The sequence below is a fragment of the Drosophila yakuba genome, chromosome 2R (assembly GCF_016746365.2).
Source record: "Drosophila yakuba strain Tai18E2 chromosome 2R, Prin_Dyak_Tai18E2_2.1, whole genome shotgun sequence".
Classification (NCBI taxonomy): Eukaryota; Metazoa; Arthropoda; class Insecta; order Diptera; family Drosophilidae; genus Drosophila; species Drosophila yakuba.
The window spans coordinates 10,981,077-11,004,445 of NC_052528.2; the positions used below are offsets into that span (position 1 = coordinate 10,981,077).

A 23,369-nucleotide genomic window follows, 5' to 3' on the forward strand; every position below is an offset into this window, starting at 1 on the left:
AATGTACGCACTCGAAATCAAAACTGTCGCATTTGATGTTTTTTGTAATCGTGCAAGTATTTGTATTTTCATAATGCGCTAAGCAACCTAAGCTGTAAACCAATTTTACAAACAAATAAATACTTTTGCCCTGTCTAAGGGTCTCATAATAACCAATTTGGTTTACGCAGTTTTTATATCTAAATATCTAAAGGTAAGAATTCCTTTCTGCATGCAACCTACATTCCTGAGATTATATTCCCACTTCCGTACTGTTAAGATCTTCTATACCAATTCATATCATATCTTTATTCTACACAGTCTTGGCCAAAGTAATATCCCCACTGAGTGTATCAAGATCATTACGAGTATTTTGATAGTCCCCAAAGTTCGTCCACGTGTAGTTCCAGAATCTGGGATCGGCTCGAGGATCTGCGGGCTTATTTGAGGGCGGCACAGCGGTGGCATTGAATCGCTCGAGCTCCGTCATCAATGCGTTTACCACTTCGGGATATCTTAAATGTGTTTAAAAAGAATGTAAAACACTGCAAAATAAACTTCACAGATTTTAGAACTTACTGCTTGGCCAGATTGTACTGCTCGCAGGGATCATCGCGAATGTGGAACAGGCACGGAGCAGAGAAGGCGGTGGCCAAGCAACTGGTTCCTTGGGAGGATTGTGCCGGACAAGTCACCGTGGCAGCTGCTCGTATTCTCTGCTGATCCGCCCGACTTGGAAGCATCTTGAGAGCATCCAGCGCTTTGCCCACCCTGCTCTTGGCCACCAGTTGCCAGTCGTACTGGCGGGGATCTCTCTCCCCGGCCGGACCATACCAACCATCCCAACTTCCCCGGTAGTTGGTGCCCTTGACTAACTTCCAATCCCCAACGCTGAGAGCTGCGCTGCCCCATATATCATCGATATTATGGAGCACATTCAGGCGTGGGGACGCCTTGTCTTGAACCAATGCCCGCCAAATGCTCTGGCCATCGATTTGCTGGTTGAGATTAGCCACGGCTGGTGGACCACCTGCTGCCTCCAGGAGCGTGGGCAGCCAGTCGATGATGTGCATGGTCTGGTTGGACACCCGCTGGCTTTTCTTGAGCAGAGGTGACCACATGAGACCCGCCGCTCTGACTCCGCCCTCCCACAGGGTATTCTTGACGCCCTTCAGGGGATAGTTGGAGGCGAAGTTGAGGTTGAATCCTTGGGCTGGACCTCCATTATCCGAGGAGAAGATGATGATCGAGTTCTCCAGCATGTTCGACTTGCGCAGCTGATCCACGATTTGGCCCACAGAGTCGTCCATTTTGGAAACCATAGCTGATAAGGTTATAGCATACATACATAAGTGATAAGGTTTGAAATTCTTAAAATACAAATTGCACCTGTCAGTAGTACAGCATGGGTATTTTTCTGAAAGCAACTCTTACCTGCAAATTTTCGGCGTTTGTAGTGCGGAATGTGCGACATCTTGAGCACATCGTTGTCCGGAACTGGCAGCGGATTGTACGGATTACTCGAGTGGCAGGCTGCATGGGCAACGTAGAGGAAGAGGGGACCCTTGGTGGCATTATGGCTGGCAATCACCTTGACCGAGTGATCGGTTATCACGTCCGTGGTGTAGTGGCCATGCAGGTCATAGGCCACTTGCGTGCCATTGCGCATATCCAGACCCCACTGGTTGTTCTCCACGGCGGTGTGATCGTTGTAGTCCTGGTGACCCGACCAGAATCCCACGTGGCTACTAAAGCCGCGATGCAGTGGAGTGTACTTCAGCTTCCAATGGCCCAAATGCCACTTGCCAGCTATGTGGGAGGTGTAACTGCAAATGGAGATTGTTGTCATAGAGTCGGGGTTATATCACACTGACCTACCCCAACTCATTCAGATACTGGGGAAGTATTTTCTCCTCCAAGGGCAAACCTCTTGGTTCGGCGGCATAAAGAACTGTATGTTGCATTCCTACAAAAGTGACACTAATAATTACAAGAAAAAGAAAAGGATGACTCCAACACACCTGTGTGTATAGGATATTTGCCAGTCATAAGTGCAGATCTGGATGGAGTACAGATAGGTGCCACATAGTAACGATTCAGAATGATACCAGAGTAGGCCAAAGCATCTATGTTGGGCGTGGGAATCTCCGCCGAGCCATGGAAACCCACATCGTTGAAGCCCTAAAATAGCAAAAATATTAAAACTATAAGAAACAATATTAAATTCAAAGTAAGCCATATAACTCACCAGATCGTCAGCCAAAATAAATATAATGTTGGGCTGCGCAGGACGTATTTCCTCCTCACCTGAGATCAAGGTTGGCAGCAGCAGACAGATCAGCCATAAAAACCACATTGTGCACCTGGAAAACTAGAAGATTGTGATTTATAGTCGACACTTAAAACCACACCATAAAAAACAATTAGTTAACTAATTGATGTATTGCAGAGAAGCTCAGTGACACTGATTACGAGAACGAGCCGAAGCCAATTGATTGATCTTCCACCGATTTGAATAGCGTTGAGTGGCATTGATCGTCATCTATGATGGAATTCATTTGCCTGTGCAAATGGAACTGAATCAGCAATTGCACTCAATGCGACCTCAATATGAGTGGATTGCTCTTCACCTGCGCCGAATGAGTTGATTCGCAGTTGCGATTCATTATTCACAGGGATACCCCTAAGAACGTGCGGAATGGGAAACGAGTTTACTCATTTGGCCATTGTTCAGAGCGATTCCATGTGGCACCTAATTAACATGTAAATTGAGTTTGTCGCTGTTTGCACCGTTAATGGGTCAACAAGTACCACTCGGCAATCGGAAAGCTCAAATTAAAAAACCAAATTAGATTCGGAAACTTTTTCTGGGCAGATCGCACTGCGAATGCTCTTATGACATGACCAACATAAATAAAATATATATGAATTAATTATAACTGATCACTGACAAACACTAACGAACTATGTACACACTTAAAAGTTTAAACATTAATATCACTTTTTGTTTAGCTCAGAAACTGTTTAAAGTTATTTAAGTTCCGGTAGGTAAAATAAGTTTCGGTAGACTAACAATAACTAATGTTACTTAGTTTGCAGCACTTTTCACTTTAAATCAACTAGATATTATTTTCTGTTCAGCATTAAAATCTATATTATGCATTTTCAAAAGGTTATATATTGACCAGATTTATGTGTTCTGTTATTTGAAGCCCCAAAATGTTGGCCACAATGTGATCTCTCACATTTCTATGCAGAAATCCCTTTGTTGAACAAACAATTCTATTGTTTGTCATAGGTCACTAACCCGTTATGAGATTCCAAAGAAGTTCGTTTATGCAAAATCACTCAACTGGCGATTGTAATATTTTTGTGGCGATTAGTAAAGTTCACGCTCTTTAGCACTCGAACGCTTATTTACTTTACTCGATTTTGGAATTAATTAAACGGACAAACAAACCGCAGGCAATGCTTACTTAACACATTAACTTGTTAAGGTTTGTTATGCATGAGTTTTGGCATCGATTTTATTTCTCAATTTTATTATTTGTCAATTAACTTCAATATATACACCGATATATGCGTAAATGCTCTGCAGTATTTGTAAATAATTTATGTTCACAGAGAATCTCACTTTGCAGTTATTTATTTGGCACTAAGCGCACACCTACCGCCAACCGTTTTAATTCACGCGCCAAGTCAGACTGAAAAAGTTCCCAAACAGCGGACCCAGAGCCGCGTACTTTTAACAGTGAAAGCAAAACGCTGTTAAAGATCGAAATCTATTCGCACAGGCAAAGAGCGCCGCAGGTCGCTTCGTCCGTGGAAACCGCAGCCAAAGGGGAAAAGGGAGAACTCTTGCTTTCGTTGACCTCTGACCCGTGACACCAGAAAGGCAAAACATTGCACGGGATATTAGGGAATATCTAGGCTCTTTAATTCAACAAACTACTTTAAGAAACAGCTATATGTATACCGTTAAACCACTGGGCTCCTGTCAAGCCTGCGGCAATACACTTTTAATGCTTAGCTCTAAATTTACATCTAGAAGTACACAGTGGGAAATAAATATATGCTAGACAGGGAATAATTTCTTATAGAAAGCAACCAAATCACCCAATGCTTTATGTATTCAACAGTCCCCCAGGCGAATAGAGGGCAATTAGAGTATTTCCAGGTCCACATGACGTATTTCCGGGAATTGTGTCTGTTTAAATATAAAGTGTATACGTTTATAAAGAATAAAAATATTATTATCTATTATAGCTTACCCGCAAGTTCATCTCAATGCGATCAATTTCGCCGCCCATCAGGTCCACAATGTTTTCGCCTTGATCCAGCAGAAAGCTCTCCAGATCCTCAACCTTTTGAAAGCCTCGAACAGTCTGCGGGGGTAAATAAAAACCGGTCAATGACAGGCCCAGAAATGGGTCAATACCACATACAGTGAGCAGTTTTGCGAGATCCTGTTTGTCCAGATACGAACGCGTCAACTCACGGCCGTCAAAATCGAGTTCAGCCTGGGGAAATGAACTATAGTATCGTTGAAGCCCTTTAAGAGCAAGGTTTTACCTTATACCGAACCCGAGCGTTGCCAATATCGATTCCCTTGACATCGTAAATCGCTCTGATCATCACATCAGCCTCCAAAGCAGAATTAATTTTTTCTAGGCGCTCGGAAGCAATGGATATCCCTACCAGCGCATTAGCATTTGTATAAATGATAAAAGAAGCCACAGCGCCCAGAAGAGCACCTATAACCAGTGATCCAGCGGCGTCGAAAATGGGGGATCCTGTGTAACTACTTAATCCCATACAGGCTCCAGCCACCATAACGCCAGTTACAGCTGCAGCATCTTCGCACAGCACCACATTTACGCACGGATCCTTGCCAGAAATCACTGTAAAATAAGATGTACAATCTATTTTCATTTTACACATGAGAAGCTTACCATAATCTTTAAAGGTCATATTGTTTTCCTTGGCCGATCGTTTAAGCTCATTGATGGCTACCACCAAAGTAGCTCCCTCAGAAACCAGCGATCCCATTAAGATGCAGTATACCCAAAACAGATCTGTTATGGGTTCCGGATGGAGAATGCCATCAATACCGTGGTAGATGGACAGGCCACAGCCTACGCAAAATATGCCAACGCCCGAAATCAGCGAGGATACATAACGCATGTTCATGTATCCATAAGGATGATCTATGTCCGGACTCTGAGAGGACTTGTAGATGCCAAAGGCGAGAATTAGCTGGTTGATTAGGTCGGCCAATGAATGGATAACCTCCGCAAACATGCTGTGAGAACCGCTGTACAGCCAGCCTCCTGCTTTGAAAAGCAAATTAGCTGCATTGCTAAAAGGGAAAAATCTTATTCATGAAGGCATCTGTTTGTTAAGTTATATAACTCACATAGCGATGGCGGTGGCAACCACTTGTCCGGACTTCTCCGACTCCTTTCTGTTGTCGAGCATTACTTTGGTTCGAGAACCCATCTCTCTGCGGTAGTCGCGCAACCGCCGTTTGACAGTGAATAGATCTGCGGAGTCATAGACTTTAGCATCCATATTAACGGTAGAACGGACACAGGACACAAAGGCACTTACTCTGCTGGTATTGCTTGCGCTCCACATCCCGCTTAAGTCGTTCCCGCAACAGGTTTTCCTTGGATCCCCACACTTCTACAGCCTTAGCTTCCACATCGCGACGCCAGTAAACAGTCATGGGTGGCTCCTGCTCGTACGGCGATCTTCGCTTAATCTTGGGCAGATTCTCGAGTTGAGCAGCGGTCAGCAAGAAATCGCTGATGGCCCTGTTGGGGGTCACAAAGTTGCGCTCTAGGGAAGCACGATAATCGAAACGTGGTCGCTTTGGAGGAATCACAGGCGCTGGAGGCGTCACCTCTGCAGGTGGGCCTGTTCGACTAGCCTCTCCTGCCTTTTCAGCTAGCACAGCACCAGCTAAAGAATTTTTAGTTGGGCTTGTCACTGTTTCAGGTGGATTCATAATTGAACCAGAGCCACTTCCCAATCCCACAGCACCAGCTGCTACTGCAATGGAGCTGGAACGCAGATTGATAGCCCCTGCGGCCAATACCGGCTCTTTCACCTTGGCTAGCGGTGGCAGATCGGATTTTTCAAACACAATCTCGTTAATCTTGGAGTCCTCGATGGTGGTGCTGATAGAGAGGATGCCCTTTGTTGTCTTCACCTCAAAGTTTTTCGTTTCCTTCTCCTTTGGTTTGGCAACTGAACCAGTGGTGGACTCCTCCTGCAAAGGTTGGTCCTTTTTCGAATCATTGGCGCTGCAGCGAAACTGAAGGAACGTGCTTGGTCGCTTCCACGGTTGTAGTTTGAATGACTCGCCGTCATTCCTCCTCCAGGAGATTCTGGCATCGTGGCGCAAGGTGCACTGGCTAAAAGCCTTTCCGAAGTGATGGTGTCTTCGCTGCAGGATCTGCACGCCGCGCAACAGCATCCTGCACTGAAGAGGAATACATATTAAGCTTATCTCTTCCACGCATATGGTAGTGCTTACACGGCGCGCTGCGTCACTATCTCACTATAGATTCCAATCGGTTGTGTTCTATTGTTGGGGGTGCTCCGTGGTTTCTCTCCTAGCGCAAAACTACGTCATGCGGGCCAAATAGAACGGGTGGAGTACGAATTGCGGTCGCAACTATTCCAAAAAGGGTCGCTCTGTGGAATGCCCCAATCGTTCCTGGGGCCACAATCCTTGGACCGTCGAGGACTTACTTGGAAATGTACTTTAAAAAAACATTGGCGATTTTTTATACTGAAAATTTAACCATCACCGGCTGGCGCTTTTTGCCTGTGCTTTGGCCGTTGATGTTGTGGTTTTCTTTTCATGCCAACACAGTTTGGTCACACTTGCACAGGTTATCACATGTTCTCACCGAGCAGCATACTGAAGGGTCAGAGTGCGAAAATAAATTAACATATGCAAGCCTATAAATTCGAATCAACTTTAAAACATTTAATATAATGTACATACAGCGTCATACCCTTATACTTATACATTACTATTTATTTTAAATTATTATTGTTCAAAGCTTAAGACGTAAAAGCAGTGTGAACAAGCTTTTCAGCCGCCTAGTTCTCCTTAATACTGTTATCGATAGTAGCCTTAAGCTTTTGTCAGCACTGGCCGCAACAGCTGTTTTCTGCCGGTCGTTTTATAATCACCCAATTGCCCTTTTCGCTTTATTTTTACCTGCTTTCAACAATAAAATGTCAATGTTAATAAAAGGAGCGTCTCAATGGGCTCGACAGCTAACCCGGCCACTGGTTGCATCACGCAATTTCGCCGCGGCGGCGCCTTATGGCGATGGAAGTGAAGTTCTCGTGGAGCGTTTGGATGGACCTCGGCAGGGGATCTCAGTTATTGGCCTAAACAGACCAGCAGCAAAGAATTCCTTCAGCCGGGGAATGGTGGAGACCTTCAACGATGTCCTGGAAGATATCAAGAAGGATAATGGATCGAGGGTGGTTGTATTGAGAAGTCTTAGTCCAGGAATCTTTTGTGCCGGAGCGGACTTGAAAGAGCGCAAAGGTTATGTCTTAAATGTCTTAAATTCCTTTAAATAGAGCTAACTTGTCTATTATAAATACCAGGCATGAGTCCCGAGGAAGCCACAGAATTTGTTAAAGAGCTCAGGGGCCTGCTCATTGCCATTGAGCAGCTGCCAATGCCCGTAATCGCCGCTGTGGATGGAGCTGCTCTTGGTGGAGGTCTGGAAATGGCTCTGGCCTGTGATATTCGCACTGCTGCTAGCGACACGAAGATGGGTCTGGTGGAGACAAGGTTAGCCATCATACCAGGAGCCGGTGGCACCCAACGACTGCCCCGCATTCTGTCCCCTGCTCTAGCGAAAGAACTCATCTTCACGGCCCGAGTGTTCAATGGAGCAGAGGCGAAAGATCTGGGTTTGGTCAACCATGTGGTGGAACAGAACGAATCCAAAGACGCCGCCTATCAGCAGGCACTTAAATTGGCAGAGGAAATCCTGCCCAACGGGCCAGTGGGCGTGCGAATGGCCAAACTAGCGATTGACAAAGGCATGCAAGTGGACCTCGCCACTGGGTACTCCATCGAAGAGATCTGCTACTCGCAGGTGATACCCACTAAGGATCGTCTGGAAGGACTCGCCGCTTTCGCCGAGAAGCGGAAGCCCGTATACAAGGGAGAGTAAATAGATAGCAAGCCACTCCCCTAACATTAAGCTGAAAATTGCATTTATAATTTAACCTTATAATGTTAACCTGTTGTAGAAACACTGAAGCGGCAAAGCCCAGTTGAATTGTTTTTATAAAAAGCGTTCGATCCTATCGAGCTGCCAAATAACTTTAATTACGCTAATTGTAGCTAAACAAAATTTTAATACATGCGATGACGCATCTCTATTTAAGCATGGGAATACTAATTACGGCCATTAAATACGACCGATCGACATACACTCCTATTTGCATTGCATGATCACGCCCAGCATAGAACTGCAACTTAGGTGCAAAATCACCTTGATAGTTCTGTCGTCGAACTATGCGGAAATCGGAATTTCTTGAGAATCCCAGAGTTAGAAACTTTCTATTGTCATGCGAGTTGAGTGTGATTGCATGGCAAATCAGCCTACAAGTGGCAGTTTGTATAGCCAGATGAGTGTGCCTTCGTTTGTCATTTGTACAACAGGTAATTTGCATAATGCAAATATGTATATTGCAGGGCGTGCTCCGCCACACTTATTATATTTTTGGGGCCCGCTCAAACAAAGGGGTTCTGTCACCTGGGCCAACGAGAAGCAGAACAGGCGCTAAATAAATTCACTTTGTGGAGCCGCCGTTTAAGATTCAACCGGTTAGTCAAGGAAGTTGTCACACGGATGACTGGAAGCACCCCCACTAGCCCAGATTTTGATTGCGAATCTACGTTGCGTCACCACTCACCATCTCACCTCCATTCATGATCGAAGTTTGCGACTGTGGCCGTAAATTCCAAGTGCGTCGCGGGTGTTTGACATCGAGCAAGGTCAGTGTCGTGGGCAGAAGCTGTGTATATCCGAAATATCGGAATCTAAAACCAAAATCTCAACCGGCAAGCTGCGCAGTGTGCATATTAATTAATCAGTTAATTAATTACTCAGTGCTCGATGCGTCCAATACGAACCGAGTTGACCCCAAGACATGGCGAGAAGGCAGATCCGGAAGCCAATTGCGGAAGCAAATCAATTATTTATTGTTTTGACTCGTTATTATGAACGATAATGCACACACAATGCGGTTTGGACGCGAATTTCTCGACGGGAGTACGTTAAATTTCCATTTCCATTTGCTCGAGCTCGATCAGTTGGTCAGATATAGGAACGCCAGTACGATACGATGCGATGCGCATTGTAATGAGGCAGGGAAGCGGAATTCGGTGACAAGAGGCCTTAAGTATCTTTTCAAGGGAGGGGGATTTTTCTGATTTAACTTTTTCCAGGTATTTGTGATTGTGTTTGAGCTGCCGCTTGAAAATCAATTAGATGGATGAGACGCAGTTCCAAGGCTGCACAATGTATATCAGATGAGTGGGAAATCCCCCAGGGAGCCGATAATATCTAAAGCACTTAAGAGGACCCATCCAGGAGGCTTTCACAATCGATAATTCTCCATTAGGGCGGTACGACTTTATCAGGCTCAACGAAGATAGTCAATACGGGGACAGCAGCGGTAGTAAATGTTTTCCAAATTCCACATCGATAAGGAATCGTAGTGTCAATATTGCTGCGGCTATAGACTAAGTACTTGACCTGCTTCAAAAGGGTTTCAGGTCTCGTTCATCGCAGAACCTCTTAGCTTATCAGTCCATCAGCCTTCCAAGGCTTCCACATGTCGTATACGCAACGTGCAGTTGTCTTGCGTCAATAGAAAACCTTGTTAAACAATACAACACGGCTCGTACATCATACTTTATCAGCTGGTGCTCTGCAATTATAGATACGGTGTTTACAATATCCATTGCCCAGGAGAACTATATCCAATCACCCCCTGAGATACAGTATTATCGCAATTCCAGAACTCGCTTGTCTAACCGATACTTAATTACGCCATTGGCCCAATACTGCCTCCAGATTTAATGCCTCTATAAATCAGCGACAACTGACAATCGATTTGGCTCAACTCTGTCTGAACTCGACGCATTCGAAATGCACATCACGTGGAAAATGCATTTTGTCTACAGCATTTGCCATGCGGCTAAAAATTTTCCACTGTCCCACTGAAGCCACAAACTAACTAAGCAAAAGCAAACAAAACCGATCGTTTTTTCATATTTTATGGTTAGACAACAAAACCAGCTAACAAGGGGAGCTGGCTACTTGAAACAAGTCAATCACTAAACTCTGTCTAAAAGAGAAGCCTCCAAGGCAGCACTAAGTGATTGTTGGGAGGGGCGGCATGTAAAATGGGGGGCTGGGGGTATTGGCTTTGGATCTCCAAGAGCTGCAAGGTGTCGCGCATTCTCGAGCTGCAAGTTCGCAGCATGCATTTGATATGGTGCAAGAGACACTGGAAAAGATATGAATGCCTATCGGGGTTTTATGACTTTATTGCAGTTGTAAAATAATAAGGTTTTTGATATTTATATAATTACTATTGCATTGCTTACCTAAATTCCACTAATTATCTTTTGTTAGCTTACTACGAAATAAACACTAGCATTAGTTCCACTTCAAGTTTAAAATTCTCAGTTCTGAGGGAATGATCTTCTTTAAATCCATTTGTTTTTGTGATATAAACTTCTTAATAAAGCCCTACTTAAACTTTTTCTGTGTAGCATAAAGTCTTTTAGCTATGACAGTAGATTGATTGATATCATTATCATGGAAGAATACAGGGTGATTTGATTGCCATCAGCAGTAGGAGTAATCAGTGAAGAGCTGATGGCCCCCAAAAGTATGCCCAAACTCTGGACTGGAGTCTTGGGAATTTTCCTGAAAGAAATGTGGTCAGATAAGTAGAGTGTGTTCATAAACCAAACAAATCTATTTCGACAAAGTAGCATCCACATACGGCAGATAAGAATCTCCCCTAACAACAACATTGCGCTTGCACTCTGTGAACTGTGGGCACCCGGTTATCCTCATCCTCATCCGCCACTGGCTCCGAATCCTCCAATCTTCCTCCTTCTACTCCTCCTCCTCCTCTGCGGCCACACGGCGTATGAGTAATGGAGCGAGGCAGACTTGTCTGGCCGTCGAATGCCCAATGCTGCGCGATCTGTAGAAAGCACCCATACCCCCAGCACATATATCTGTATATATGTATATGCTCACCTTTTTGAGAGAGAGGCCGACTTCGCCCCACCTGCGTCACGGTAACGTTTATTGTCCATTGGGCTAATTGCCCGAACCGAAACCAAAACGCCTTCGTCTCCGAGCTTCGTTGGGATGTGTGGGGATATACTCATATACTCATGCACATATGTATCTGTGTATCTCTGTGTCTGGCCGGGTTTATAGCCGCTCCGGCGACGCCACCGGAGCAACAAATTAAAGCACAAACATTGGCTTAATATCAGTCACTAAGCGATCGTCCGACAGTTAACAACAAATCGCCAGCGGGATCAAAATCACAACGTAGCGCGCGCGCGAATTTCGTAAATCCTTTCGACACCTAGCAGGTGTTAAAACTTAAATAATTAAACAAGCAAGTGGTCCCAACAGTTAAAGAGTGTTGATTGGTTCTGCAAATGCTGGCATAATCGCACCATCGAGCATATCTGTATTTGTATCTGTATCTGTCATTAACGCGGCTGTGTGAAAAAGACACTTTTTCGGAGTCAATGTCGAGGAGAAACGATTGGATCGGGCGATTAATATAATTTCTCTATAATTTTGCATCAAAGTTCACAGCGAACTAAATCGGGCCAAAGGTAATTATTGTGCTTGGGCAATGAATGGTTTGTTTGCCGTGCTTATTATCGCCTATTTTTTAAGTGCCCTAATTATTTATAATTAATTCCCGCACATCAAGTGAGTTATCAGGCATATTTATCGGATGCATGTGACAATAACCAAAAAGTGCCTCAAAAAAGTGCTCGGAAATCTTCGATCCCGGCTCCTTTTAATTTCAATTGGCCCATTGTGGGCCGCATGAGAAGTGGGAAAAATCATTGCGCCCCCTTTTTTTGTTGCGGTGATAAGCGTCGAATTGGATGCCATAAAAGATTATTGGCTCAGTTTTATCTTGACAGCTACCTTACGGTTCCACTACTCACGGCACAATAAACCTGGCGTTTAATTCAGATTCTCGAAACAAAAAAAAAAGATACCCCCCTTTAACAGCCCACACACAGTTGTCACTCAAAGTCGGCAAGGTGGCGGAGGCACATTATCACATCATCGTTAATATATATAGTAATATTGTTAATGCCCGAAAGTTGAACAATCAGATAGCTGCAAGTTCAACACTACAAAGCTGTCGAACTGTCCCATCAATTATGCCACTCAGGCTCATCCGTTTTGCATATCGAAAGTGGGTGCGATAAGGTCGCGTAGCGCTCTTCCCAACCGAAACACCTTGCCGATCCACCGAGATCGTCTGGCACTGGGCTCCTTTTCCAGCCCGCAACTCCCCTGCACTGAGAGAAATTATCGAAAATTAACAAAATATTAACTGGGATGTTTGGATGACATATGACATTATAAATACCCAAGTTTAGGATAACTTAGTAATCGCATTTACATATTTACATATAAGGAAAGAGCGATATGTTACAATACGATAATCCAGAATATGTTTTATGTTTATTTCGGAAATTGTGTTAATAACTAACTTTAACAAACATCAAAAAACAATCCACAACTTGATTGCTGATTAACTGTTGCACCTGTTAAGTATTAAACTTTTTTTTATAATTCAATTAAACTTGAATTTATTATAAGTTGGATCACAAGTGTTTGTCTCAGTGTTTTGGGGATTAATGAATGATATTGACAGTCTGGCAGGACGGTCATCGGTTTTGCTTTCTGCATCTTTTTGCGGCACGTGAAGCGAACACACAAGCAAAACAAAAGCAGCAAAAAAACAAAGCAAAACAAAACTGAAAACTGGTAACAAAAAGGCAACAAAAAGCCGTATTGGCTTTAATGGAATGCATTGACCCAAAAGAGATCCCACTCGAAATGCCATTCAAAAAAATCGGCATCCAATTAAAGGTACTTAAGGCGGTGCTCGAGAATTGGCCGGGAGAAATTCCTAAAGCTACGAATTACCCATCCATTTCAGTTCAACGCATTTTTTCGCAGTTTATGCAACAGGTGGGAAGGCCGTTAGTGGGGGAGGGGGGCTCATGGAAGCAGGTCAGGGTATAATGCAGTTAATACTGGAGTATATGGCTCCGATAAGGCAAAAACCGGAGATAAAGGTCAGGTTTTGTAATCCAAACACCTTGCTGCGGAAGAATACACAGGGCAATCTACTCGATCAAAACAGTAGCATTCAAAAATCCTCCACCGAATTCAGGTCAACATCCGAAATGCCACACCTACCCACCACTTTCATCGTTTGACGTAGTATTTTGCAATTAAGATTTTATAAATCACTATATAATTGTTTGAGTAAACAACGATTCGACTCGGAATCGTTCGTGTTCCGTTTCGCCCATTAGGAGAATCCCCAAAACCCAAAAAGTCAGTTGCTGTGCCGCGGCACCAAGGCTTATAGCCAATTAGCATATAGCATATTAGTATATAGACAAAGAGCATATACTGCGATGACGCGATCCTTAATTAAATTACGAATATAAGTCAAATGGCGGAACTAATTAATGTAATTGGCCATAAAGCGAATATGCCGCAAGTTTCGGATCGGTTTGGAAACTAATCAATGTCCGAGAGTTCCGATATGATTGAGTATCGTATGGCCGCGTGATGTCGTATAACAAATAACAAATGGGGCCCCCCAGTAACTGGAACCCAATTAGAAGTCGATCATAAAGATTTAGCTATTCGATTTATCGATTTGCGCGCTCCATATAAAAAGCAATTGCTTTGGGTAAACAGCGAGTTATGTCCGATCAAAAGATACTTGGGGCTTTAAAGTCACAAATCAATGGGTTGCTCTCTTTACATAAGAAGTAAAGCACTGGTACTGTGAGTATTACTGACCACTAATCTTATCGGTGGACAGATAGTATTGATAATAACAACGCCTTCCACCACGATTAGTGGTCATTAAACGTAATTATTTGATTTCTTAGATCGTAATTACCCATCAAGGGTCTATAGATTCCCATGATAGAATGAGTAATTAGGCATTCGAAACGAGGTGACTTAAATCAATGGACAAGTACATCATTGTTAGGGGGGAGAGTACTCTTGATTTCAGTTCATAGTCTCCCTGGTCAGCAAATCAGTTAACTGGATTGCGTTCTTGTCTTCGGATCCGATGGGCTCGGTTCTTTTTGGCCTGGTTCGGGCACGATAGTGTTATCAGTTGATAATTGATTTTAAAGGTAGCTCTGAGTGTTTTATTTTATTAGCTGTGAATGTGGCATGCTGCGGGCATTTGTTGTTTATTGATTGTTGTAGCCTGTTTTGCTTTAAGTCGTTATCATATCTGGACATTATTATTTCGACGTTTTCCGACACTTTTCGGCTCCATAGTCGTAGCCCCCGAGAACCAGAACCCTTGCCCATTGGCCTGGCTAACCGATCGTTCAGTTGCATTTGGCCAGAGGACGCGTTCGGTCCTCCTTTCCGCCCCATAACTTTCTCGACCGGAATATCCTAGCTGAAATGTAAGTAGCCGGAAACGTTATGTTACGTATACTTACCGCGCCTCCAAAATAAATCAAGGGACTACGAGTTTTGCAAGCAAGCAGAAACAACCTGTTGTTTAATTATAAATACAGTACACTAATTTAAGCGATTCGCCAAAAATGCATCACTGCACTGTATAATTTTTAAAAACTTGAAGTTCAACTTTATTGAAATTACCGGAGAAATCGAGTCTCAGTTGTGATGAAATTTTAGTGTAAATACTGTCACAACTTCGAAATTTTCCACTCCTCTAAGACTATATGATCGATCGAAGTTAAGAATGCCGCGGGAATGCAGATAGTAATCTCAGTAGTATCTTATTTAATTACGGATACATGAAGCCATACGGAAAACTGTTTATTTTCATTTGACTAAGACTAAGTACATAGTTCGAGATTAAGCTATTTTAGTTAGTATTTACGTATATGAAATTTGATTAGCTAAGAACTCAAGCATGTGACCACCTCTCGATTATTGGTTGTTAAAGAATTCATTGTCAACAAATTGCTGGCCTTCCAAACCAACAGCATTTTCATATTGGTACTATAAAAGATTCATAAATTTTAAAGAAGAGGGTGCACGCCATAAATACAAATGAATCTAAGATTACGCTAATCTCGGTTCAAAGAACATGCCCGAAGTGGATCAGCGGCCCCGAAAGAAGTTCAATTATTTCCCACTGGAATGAATCAACCCAATAGGAAAAATATGTGGTGACTACTACTATATGGACGCTGATTTAGGATCCGATTATATGGGCGAATTACAAGCGCTTTTAGGGCACCATAAACCCGAGTTTTATGAACGAAGTGCCATTGTTGTTTATTTGCTCGACCCCACTCCCAGCTCCATTTCCATTCTTAGCCATTTCCGATAACGATCGGCCAGTGCCAGAAATCTTTCTTCTAAGGCAATTCTAATACTCGAAAGTTTCCAAGAGTCGATAAGATACGCCTGGCTTGTGCCTAGCAACCCTCGAGCGGATTAACCCGAGCCTTAAATGGCCAACGAAAGCGAATCTCGTGCTTCCTTTCGCCGATAAAGCCCGTTCGTGTGCGGCCGCTCAATCAAGTGTGCTAATTCCATTCAATACCAATCGATCCACGATTAATTTAGATTTTTGATTCCAGATGGCAGATAACGAGGGATTTACCCCCGATGGACAGGAGTCCCACCGATCGGCGACACCAATTGAGAGCCCGCCTCCGTACACCAACTCACTGGCCACGCTGAATGACTTCAACTCGAAGTGAGTACAAAAACCTTCTGGTCTATAGATGTTAATAATTTTAGATAGTTTATTACAAAACACAGTTTTCTGAAAACTTTTTGCTTTATAAAAATACTGAAAACTATACATTCTTTCACATATTTGCCTTTTGGACAGTTCCTCTTTTGAATAGATAATTTTCATGATTAATATCAAATTTTATGATCAGCATAGCCTCCAAGTTTATTAAGATTACAAGGATTTATTACAATGTCCTTACACTTCTTTATCCTTTTTCCCAGAGCCAACTTGACGGAGAAAGAGCTTGCCCTCACAGACGATCCCTACAGTCCCTTCGAGCACCGCGATCCCAATGGAGCCAGTGCCGGCGGCGCCCTGGCGCACTTGCTCAAGAGTTCCCTGGGCACGGGCATTCTGGCCATGCCCATGGCTTTTCACAATGCCGGTCTGGCATTTGGAATGGCCATGACGCTGATCGTTGGATTCCTCTGCACCCACTGCGTACATATATTGGTAAGCGAAGTGGTCAAGATTTTAGCACCTGATTCTGGCTGTTGACTCAAGCAATTTGCGACAGACAGCAGCCAGACCAGGTGAGCCGCATAATCCATGGCTGACGTAGTTTTCCGGGGCTTAAGTAGTTCAAGGTGCCCAATCAATGTAGCCAACGAAACACCTTGTGCCCAGATAAGCACTGCAACGGCAGTCCAATCGCTGCACGCGTCAAAAAACCTAGTCCAGACCCACTTGCCCTTATCGGCGAAGATACTATGTGTGATTGTTGGAGTTTTACGACTTCCATTTACGATCTAGTATTTCCGATCCTCGCAAATCCAAAAGACGTAAATTCCCCGAATTAGCTGCACTTCAATTTCCAGACATCGGGAATCGCGTGCCCAAACATTGCGTAAATCAACTGTTTCACATGTTTCTTGGAAAGGCCGAGTCACCGATCATCTATCGGTCATATATCAAAATGCGAGCATACTCCATAAACTAGCCACTCGAGCCATTTCGGACTTTACGCGAGCGCCTTTTTGAGTGCTTAGCTGCGAGCCATAAGATTTACTATTTTCGGTAAAGGTACTCGTCGTGGTACTAGTTTGATATATTTTCCTAGTTTAAAATGTTCTTTAGTTGATTACCCGCCTTTTCATTCGAACCTAATTTGATTTACAATTAAGAAATGACGAGGCAATATTTATAATCGCATTCCGCCGAAGAAATATTAGGCGTCATCCTCTCATGTCTTAGATTATCTCTAAAGTGGAAAAATGGTTCTGGACTTTTAAAGTAAAGTAATCGCAAAATGGAAATATTATATTATATTATTTCTCTTGAATTTGAAGTTTAGAACTTGCCCTAAGGATAATTTTATGTATAGTAAAAGTAATACCCCTTCAATATTTGTATTATTTAACAGATTCAAATTACTCTTATGAACTCGCTACATTACGATTTCACTCTTGCAGGTTAAAACTTCGCACGACATTTGTAAGGATGCCAAGGTTTCGGCTCTGGGATTCGCTGAGACGGCGGAGAAGGTCTTCGAGTACGGACCAAAGGGGATGCGACCCTACTCAAACTTCGCCAAGTAAGTAGAGCTTAAGGATGACTTAGAACAAGATATTCAATGGTAATCCGCTTCTGTATTCAGGCAATTCGTGGATATCGGACTGATGGCCACCTACTATGCGGCGGCGTGTGTTTATATCGTATTTATTGCGACATCCTTCCACGATGTCATTAACTATGATTTGAAAATCAACTGGGATGTGAGAATTTACATCGCCCTAACCGTGATTCCCTGCCTGCTCATCGGCCAGATCCGTGACCTCAAGTGGCTGGTGCCCTTCTCCATGATGGCCAACATCTTCATTGTTGTTACATTCGTGATCACGCTGTACTACATGTTCGACGAGCCGCTGGTCTACTCCGACAAGCCTTTGATTGCCAAGGCTGCCAATATTCCGCTGTTCTTTGCCACCGTGATCTTTGCCATGGAGGGAATCGGTGTCGTGATGCCCGTGGAGAACTCGATGAAGAAGCCCCAGCACTTCCTGGGATGCCCCGGAGTTCTTAACACTGCCATGATCACTGTCGTTTCGCTCTATGCCATCATCGGATTCTTCGGATATGTGCGATTTGGCGACCAGGTGCGCGGCAGCATCACACTGAATCTGCCGGAGGGCGCCTGGTTGGGCGATACAGCCAAGCTGCTGATGGCCGTCGCCATCCTGTTCACCTTCGGCCTGCAGTTCTATGTGCCCAACGAGATCCTTTGGCGCAAGATCAATCACAAGTTCAGTCCCGAGAAGCACAACATTACACAGATCCTGCTGCGCAGTGGCATTATCCTGCTGAGTGGTGGTGTGGCTGCCGCTATCCCCAACCTGGAACCCTTCATCAGTCTGGTGGGCGCCGTTTTCTTCTCGCTGCTGGGCATCTTCGTGCCCAGTTTCGTGGAGACCGTCTACCTGTGGCCCGACCGCCTGGGCGTGTGCAAGTGGAAGCTGGTCAAGAACATATTCCTGGGTGTGTTCTCCATTCTGGCCCTGGTTGCTGGTGCCGTCGCCAGCATTAACGAGATCATCGAAATGTACAGCGGCGAGGATTAGGGTTTCCATATGAACGGGTATGAACCTTCAAACAGACACGTAGTATTACACTAGATGCAGGTAGCTCCGACAATGGAAGCGAGATGAAGGACGAGTATGAGTTCAAAAAGCAGGCATAGCCCCACATCCACATCAGACCCAACTTATGGCCATGTTGAACATGGTTAAGCGGCTCGGATGCCAAATTGCCGATGCCGTTGACTGCATGAACAAGATGATATTAAGTTTAAGTGCCCTGTTACACAAACTAAGCTGCAATTCATAGAATTTATAAATGTTATTACGTTAAGTTGCTCAGCATTCCAAAACATAAAGCGAACAGTACCAAAACATTCAAAACGTCGGCTTTTACTAATCGGGAATAGAACTCTGAATAGAAAATAAAATAACCAGTTTGCTGTGTTGATTCATATAAATATAATGGTTATAGTCTTAGAACAGAATACAATTATTTGGAATAGAATACAGCGGCACGCAATAGTAATATAGTCGGATGTGTAGGCGGGTTTTTAAAAGATATTCAGAATTTGAGGGGAATTGCTTCCGGCGTGAGTTATGAACTATTTATCTATATCGAGTGAATTATGTTTAAGTAATCGCTTGTCTTAACTATTTAACTGCCTAGTGCTGAGTGTAGAGCCGAATCTCAGGAGAATATCTGGTCGCTTTGTCGCTTTACTTCTTCTTCTTTTTCGAGTTGGAACTGGTAGCTACCACCTCGCTCTTTCGCTTCTGATTGGCCTTCGGTTGGGGCGCGGGTGCTGGAGTGTTAGAGCTGGTACTTCCACTTGCAGCGGATACGCTTCCCTTTGGAGCCTTTTTCTTCTTCTCGGCGCGTTCTTTCTCCTCCAGCTCGATGTTTTCACGTTCTATAAGGGTGATCAACGTGTTGCAGCGACGCTGTAGCTCTAGAGCTGTTCGAGATTTGATAAACCAGTCAAAGCGGAATTGCGGAGAAGCTCTAAAAGTTAATCAAAATGTTAAATGGGTTAACTCTTTTAAAAGACAAAACTTCGGCTTACCTTATAGCCGCTCTCAGCTCCTCGTAGACATTCTCCTTGTCGAAGCCCAACTTGTGGAGCATACAAACCAGAAAGCGATCCTCTATTTCAGTGTAATTCTTGCCCTTATTATTGCCATATTGCAGGCGCAACTGATGGAAGGGAGCGCGATAGCGCGCCATCTACAACGAAAATACATTCATATATAATAAAAGATAATCAAAAAGAAAAAAAAAAAAAGAAAACTACCTTTTGATCCAACGCCTTCTTAATAGACAACCGTCGTTGAATCTTGCCCTCCCCACGCTCAATCTGTCCCATGATTCGCTCAATATCCTGCAACTCTGTGCACCTCTCCCAGAACACGGCGTTATACTCGATAACCTCCTCCGGTGTCTTGCCCTCCACGTCCTTGGCAATGTTGTCGATATCATCCCGACCGTACTTTTCGTTGGCCTTGATGAACTGGTTGAAATCGCGCTTGGTCCAAGCAGTAAAGCCCTGTGAGAGTAGATTCTCCTTCTCCTGGATCTCCTCCTCGCTCAGCGGCTCTGCCTCATCGATCTTGCGCTGCTCCTCCCGCTGCACTTTGGTGGCATCCGACCCCAGTTCCGTGTTCTTCGGCACCTTGTAACCAACAGTCTTGCGGAAGTAGTAGATTTCCTGATCGAGCAGCTCAAACAGACGGGGTGGGAAGAACTGAAAGTCTTGAACGATGGGCTGCTTGGGTGGGCGAGGAGCCTTCGGTGCCTTGGGTTCGGAAACACGGAGAGCCTCACGGAAATAGGCATCCACGGCATAGTTTGCTTTGCGTTCACGCTTCGGTGGCTCGATCCAGTTGCCCAGCGCATTCAGCTTTTGCTTCTCGCGCCAATCCTCGCCCTCGAATTGATAAACTGATGAAGTTCCTGCCTCGCCATTTGTGTCCATTGTGAACGTCCGCAGCGAACTCTCGCCCATACTGTCCAATGCTGCCTTCTGCTCGGCCGTCTTGGCCTCTCCGCGCTCCAGAATAACATCGATGTCCTCGTCGGTGATGTCTGTCTCCTTAGAGCTAAACACTTGGTTAGCTCCAAAGCGGATTATATTAAGCATTTCATCCTTGTTCAACTGATTGGAGCGGTTGTCTACCAATCTGCCGCCCTGGATGACCATCTTGTCCAGACGGAGCTTGACCTCTGCTCTCTCCACGATCTTCTCCTCCACTGTACTTTCGGTGATAAGCCGGAAAACGCGCACTTGCTTCTTCTGGCCAATACGATGAGCACGATCCATAGCTTGCAAATCCATCTGAGGATTCCAATCCGAGTCGTAAATAATGACCACGTCAGCGGTAGCCAAATTGATACCCAAACCACCGGCTCGGGTGGACAACATGAAGAGAAACTTGGCGCTGTTGTCCATGTTAAATTCCTGAATCTGCCTATTACGATCCTCGTGCGGCGTCTGACCATCCAAGCGACAGTAGTTGTAGTTGCGCCAATGGCAGTAATCCTCCAGGATATCCAACATCCTTGTCATCTGCGAGAAAATCAGCACACGCGATCCCTGTTCTTGGAGCTTGGGCAGCAGCTTGTCCAGAATAGCCATCTTTCCGGAGTTATACACCAAATGTGTGTCCGTGGTGTATGGTGGACCAGGCTCGGCGCCATCGAACAAATATGGGTGGTTGGTGCACTTGCGCAGCTGCATCAGGATGTTCTGCAGCCGCATCTTCTCCACCTTGCCAGCGCCATTCACTACATCAATGTCCTTAAGCAGTACCTTGGTGTACCAGTCGCGTTGCATCTTAGATAGACCCACAAATATTTTCATCTCCTTCTTGGGCTTCAGACGCTTCTCCACTTCGGCCTTTAGACGACGCAACAAGAAGGGTTTCAGCACGGCATGCAAGCGCGTAATCAATGCATCATCACCTAGGCAGGTGTTTGTGTTGAACCATTCGTCGAAATCCTCTGACGAATTGAACACATCGGGCAGCAGGAAATTAAGGAGGGCCCACAGCTCGTGAAGATTATTCTGCAGCGGAGTACCTGTGATAAGTAGACGATTTGCGGTCTTGAACTCTCGCAGAATCTCCGACAGCTTTGACTTCTCGTTCTTGATGCGATGCGCCTCGTCGATGACCAAATAACGCCAGTTGAACTTCTTGAATACGGACTTCTCGCGGATACACATCTCATAGGAGGTCACGCAAACATCCCACTCGCCCGGCATGAGCACATCCCGAATAAAGGTGTTACGGGTGTCCTGGTCACCAATAAGGCAGACGGCTCTGAGGGAAGGGCACCACTTCTTAAACTCATTCACCCAGTTCTGCAGCGTTGACTTTGGCACGATGACGATGTGTGGTCCAGCTTGATTCCTGCAGGTTAATATGATATTTAGTGTTGTCCTTAAAGCACTTAATGTTTTTTAATACCCACTTAAAATGTTTGAGGTAACCCAGCAGGGATATGGTCTGCAGGGTCTTACCGAGACCCATTTCATCGGCCAGGATTCCATTGATACCATTTTCGTAAAGCGAAATCATCCAGTTGAGACCGCGAATCTGGTAGTCACGCATCTCGCCACTTTTAATATAGGCGGGTGAGGCATCGAAGCGAAAGATCTCCTTGGTGGCCGAGTCCTCAGCCAGAAGCTCCTCATCCTCCTCCTGCTCTGTCTTGCGATGCCGATGACTGTTTAATACGAATGAATACCAATAAATAAAAGAACGGGCTTTTTATATGCTCAGCTGAACTCACTCGGCCACATCCTTTTCCTTATCCTTGTCTTTGATCTTCTTGGGTCTGCCCTTAGGCTTCGTGGGACTCTTAGCGCTGTTGGTCATAAAATGGGTGAAGATCTCCGTCTGCTTAAGCAGGAAATCAAAGCGCCTACTACGATCAGCCTCGATTTTATTGTCGAACTCCGCCTCCTTTTCACCGGACGAACTTGTGGCCGCATCCGAAGTTGTCTCGTTCTGGAAGAGATCACCATATATGTATGGAAGTCCGTAGGGAATCCCCGTCGTATTTTAACTTACCGAGTTCTCCTCGGTTGCCTCCACGGCAGCTGTTTCTGTTTTGGACATATTTGCAATGCCGGCGTCTGTCTCTTAGTGAAATTAATTTTTTTCACAAATTTCCCCTCGGCAATCAATCGTGCTGCACACTGGCGTCGTTAAATTTGCACTGAAAATCGAATGTGCAAACTGTTAGTCACACTTTCAATACAAACATAAACGACAATTTACACAAAACAAAGTTTGTTTCGCTTAAACAAATGGTAAATAATTACATGCGATTTTTTTTTAATGAATGGTGGGAAATCTGCGCGTGCTATCGCAAGATTATGCGATGAATGCGCGAAGTTGGCTGCGGCAGCGAAAGTGGCGGCAAATAGCTCGAGAAAATCAACTATCGATAGTTTTAATAGGCTAGGTTATGTCTGGCAATGCTAGCTCTGTTTGCTAAGAATTGCAGCACTGGCCGTGTGCCGTTATATTTCTACGCAAAAAGTGAAATACAATGACTTAAAGGCGGAAGCAGGTAATGAAATGAGTCTTATAATAGTTTAGAAAGTGTAACTATCAGAAATGATCAAAATGATTAGTACTTCCATTTTGCCTTGAAAGGCTGCCCTAAACTATGAACTTTTGTAGATAAACTTCATATTTTAGTATTTTCACATAAATCGAGCTAAAACATCAAATATAATATTTTCAAATTTGAGT

At 44.4% G+C, this 23,369-nt stretch overlaps 5 protein-coding genes across 10 annotated transcripts; 2 read left to right on the forward strand and 3 right to left on the reverse strand.

Annotated features, from left to right (window-relative positions):
* Positions 1 to 273: 273 nt before the first annotated feature.
* LOC6530067 (arylsulfatase B) lies at positions 274 to 3,670 on the reverse strand. Of its 3 annotated transcripts, none has more exons than XM_002090977.4 (7): positions 3,287 to 3,670; positions 2,228 to 2,350; positions 2,001 to 2,160; positions 1,858 to 1,945; positions 1,414 to 1,805; positions 559 to 1,303; positions 274 to 494 (listed from the first exon to the last, which is right to left on the reverse strand). In XM_002090977.4, exons 2-7 carry the CDS (start codon positions 2,333 to 2,335, stop codon positions 293 to 295), a joined length of 1,695 nt encoding a protein of 564 aa, XP_002091013.2. In that variant the 5' UTR covers positions 2,336 to 2,350; positions 3,287 to 3,670; the 3' UTR covers positions 274 to 292. The 3 variants fall into 3 exon arrangements, with proteins under 3 accessions (XP_002091013.2, XP_039228580.1, XP_039228579.1); XM_039372646.2 differs by having other exon boundaries at positions 3,614 to 3,662; XM_039372645.2 differs by lacking the exon at positions 3,287 to 3,670 and having other exon boundaries at positions 2,228 to 2,536.
* A 224-nt stretch (positions 3,671 to 3,894) lies between these two features.
* LOC6530068 (zinc transporter 9) lies at positions 3,895 to 6,839 on the reverse strand. 2 transcript variants are annotated; one of them, XM_002090978.4, is made up of 8 exons: positions 6,521 to 6,839; positions 5,590 to 6,466; positions 5,396 to 5,522; positions 4,932 to 5,338; positions 4,552 to 4,880; positions 4,425 to 4,499; positions 4,251 to 4,364; positions 3,895 to 4,186 (listed from the first exon to the last, which is right to left on the reverse strand). In XM_002090978.4, exons 2-8 carry the CDS (start codon positions 6,458 to 6,460, stop codon positions 4,142 to 4,144), a joined length of 1,968 nt encoding a protein of 655 aa, XP_002091014.1. In that variant the 5' UTR covers positions 6,461 to 6,466; positions 6,521 to 6,839; the 3' UTR covers positions 3,895 to 4,141. The 2 variants fall into 2 exon arrangements, with proteins under 2 accessions (XP_002091014.1, XP_015052023.1); XM_015196537.3 differs by having other exon boundaries at positions 5,396 to 5,537.
* Positions 6,840 to 7,144: 305 nt separating this feature from the next.
* On the forward strand, positions 7,145 to 8,459 carry LOC6530069 (methylglutaconyl-CoA hydratase, mitochondrial). Its single transcript, XM_002090979.4, has 2 exons — positions 7,145 to 7,555; positions 7,618 to 8,459. The coding sequence occupies exons 1-2, from the start codon at positions 7,234 to 7,236 to the stop codon at positions 8,193 to 8,195; spliced, it is 900 nt and encodes a 299-aa protein (XP_002091015.1). The 5' UTR covers positions 7,145 to 7,233; the 3' UTR covers positions 8,196 to 8,459.
* Positions 8,460 to 11,584: 3,125 nt separating this feature from the next.
* On the forward strand, positions 11,585 to 18,989 carry LOC6530070 (proton-coupled amino acid transporter-like protein CG1139). 2 transcript variants are annotated; one of them, XM_015197096.2, is made up of 5 exons: positions 11,585 to 11,911; positions 15,932 to 16,050; positions 16,314 to 16,545; positions 17,505 to 17,626; positions 17,690 to 18,989. In XM_015197096.2, exons 2-5 carry the CDS (start codon positions 15,932 to 15,934, stop codon positions 18,648 to 18,650), a joined length of 1,434 nt encoding a protein of 477 aa, XP_015052582.1. In that variant the 5' UTR covers positions 11,585 to 11,911; the 3' UTR covers positions 18,651 to 18,989. The 2 variants fall into 2 exon arrangements, with proteins under 2 accessions (XP_015052582.1, XP_002091016.1); XM_002090980.3 differs by lacking the exon at positions 11,585 to 11,911 and adding an exon at positions 14,674 to 14,779.
* Positions 18,990 to 19,048: 59 nt separating this feature from the next.
* On the reverse strand, positions 19,049 to 23,036 carry LOC6530071 (chromatin-remodeling complex ATPase chain Iswi). Of its 2 annotated transcripts, XM_015196536.3 has the most exons (7): positions 22,934 to 23,036; positions 22,680 to 22,827; positions 22,399 to 22,616; positions 22,078 to 22,332; positions 19,901 to 22,016; positions 19,673 to 19,833; positions 19,049 to 19,611 (listed from the first exon to the last, which is right to left on the reverse strand). In XM_015196536.3, exons 2-7 carry the CDS (start codon positions 22,725 to 22,727, stop codon positions 19,326 to 19,328), a joined length of 3,084 nt encoding a protein of 1,027 aa, XP_015052022.1. In that variant the 5' UTR covers positions 22,728 to 22,827; positions 22,934 to 23,036; the 3' UTR covers positions 19,049 to 19,325. The 2 variants fall into 2 exon arrangements, with proteins under 2 accessions (XP_015052022.1, XP_002091017.1); XM_002090981.4 differs by lacking the exon at positions 22,934 to 23,036 and having other exon boundaries at positions 22,680 to 22,892.
* Between the last annotated feature and the right edge of the window lie 333 nt (positions 23,037 to 23,369).

Excerpts from the sequence above, each read along its gene's own strand:
- LOC6530071 (XM_015196536.3), bottom strand. The coding sequence starts at position 22,727 with ATGTCCAAAACAGAAACAGCTGCCGTGGAGGCAACCGAGGAGAACTCG. Across the intron at positions 22,617-22,679 it reads AGGCAACCGAGGAGAACTCG|AACGAGACAACTTCGGATGC; the intron begins GTAAGTTAAAAT and ends GATCTCTTCCAG. Across the intron at positions 19,834-19,900 it reads AGAAGGCGTTGGATCAAAAG|ATGGCGCGCTATCGCGCTCC; the intron begins GTAGTTTTCTTT and ends TTTTCGTTGTAG.
- LOC6530069 (XM_002090979.4), top strand. The coding sequence starts at position 7,234 with ATGTCAATGTTAATAAAAGGAGCGTCTCAATGGGCTCGACAGCTAACC. Across the intron at positions 7,556-7,617 it reads GGACTTGAAAGAGCGCAAAG|GCATGAGTCCCGAGGAAGCC; the intron begins GTTATGTCTTAA and ends TATAAATACCAG.
- LOC6530067 (XM_002090977.4), bottom strand. The coding sequence starts at position 2,335 with ATGTGGTTTTTATGGCTGATCTGTCTGCTGCTGCCAACCTTGATCTCA. Across the intron at positions 1,806-1,857 it reads CAGTATCTGAATGAGTTGGG|TTACACCTCCCACATAGCTG; the intron begins GTAGGTCAGTGT and ends CTCCATTTGCAG. Across the intron at positions 495-558 it reads CAGTACAATCTGGCCAAGCA|ATATCCCGAAGTGGTAAACG; the intron begins GTAAGTTCTAAA and ends AACACATTTAAG.
- LOC6530068 (XM_015196537.3), bottom strand. The coding sequence starts at position 6,460 with ATGCTGTTGCGCGGCGTGCAGATCCTGCAGCGAAGACACCATCACTTC. Across the intron at positions 4,881-4,931 it reads TATGACCTTTAAAGATTATG|TGATTTCTGGCAAGGATCCG; the intron begins GTAAGCTTCTCA and ends CTTATTTTACAG. Across the intron at positions 4,500-4,551 it reads ACGCTCGGGTTCGGTATAAG|GCTGAACTCGATTTTGACGG; the intron begins GTAAAACCTTGC and ends TCATTTCCCCAG.
- LOC6530070 (XM_015197096.2), top strand. The coding sequence starts at position 15,932 with ATGGCAGATAACGAGGGATTTACCCCCGATGGACAGGAGTCCCACCGA. Across the intron at positions 16,051-16,313 it reads CTGAATGACTTCAACTCGAA|AGCCAACTTGACGGAGAAAG; the intron begins GTGAGTACAAAA and ends CCTTTTTCCCAG. Across the intron at positions 17,627-17,689 it reads CCCTACTCAAACTTCGCCAA|GCAATTCGTGGATATCGGAC; the intron begins GTAAGTAGAGCT and ends TTCTGTATTCAG.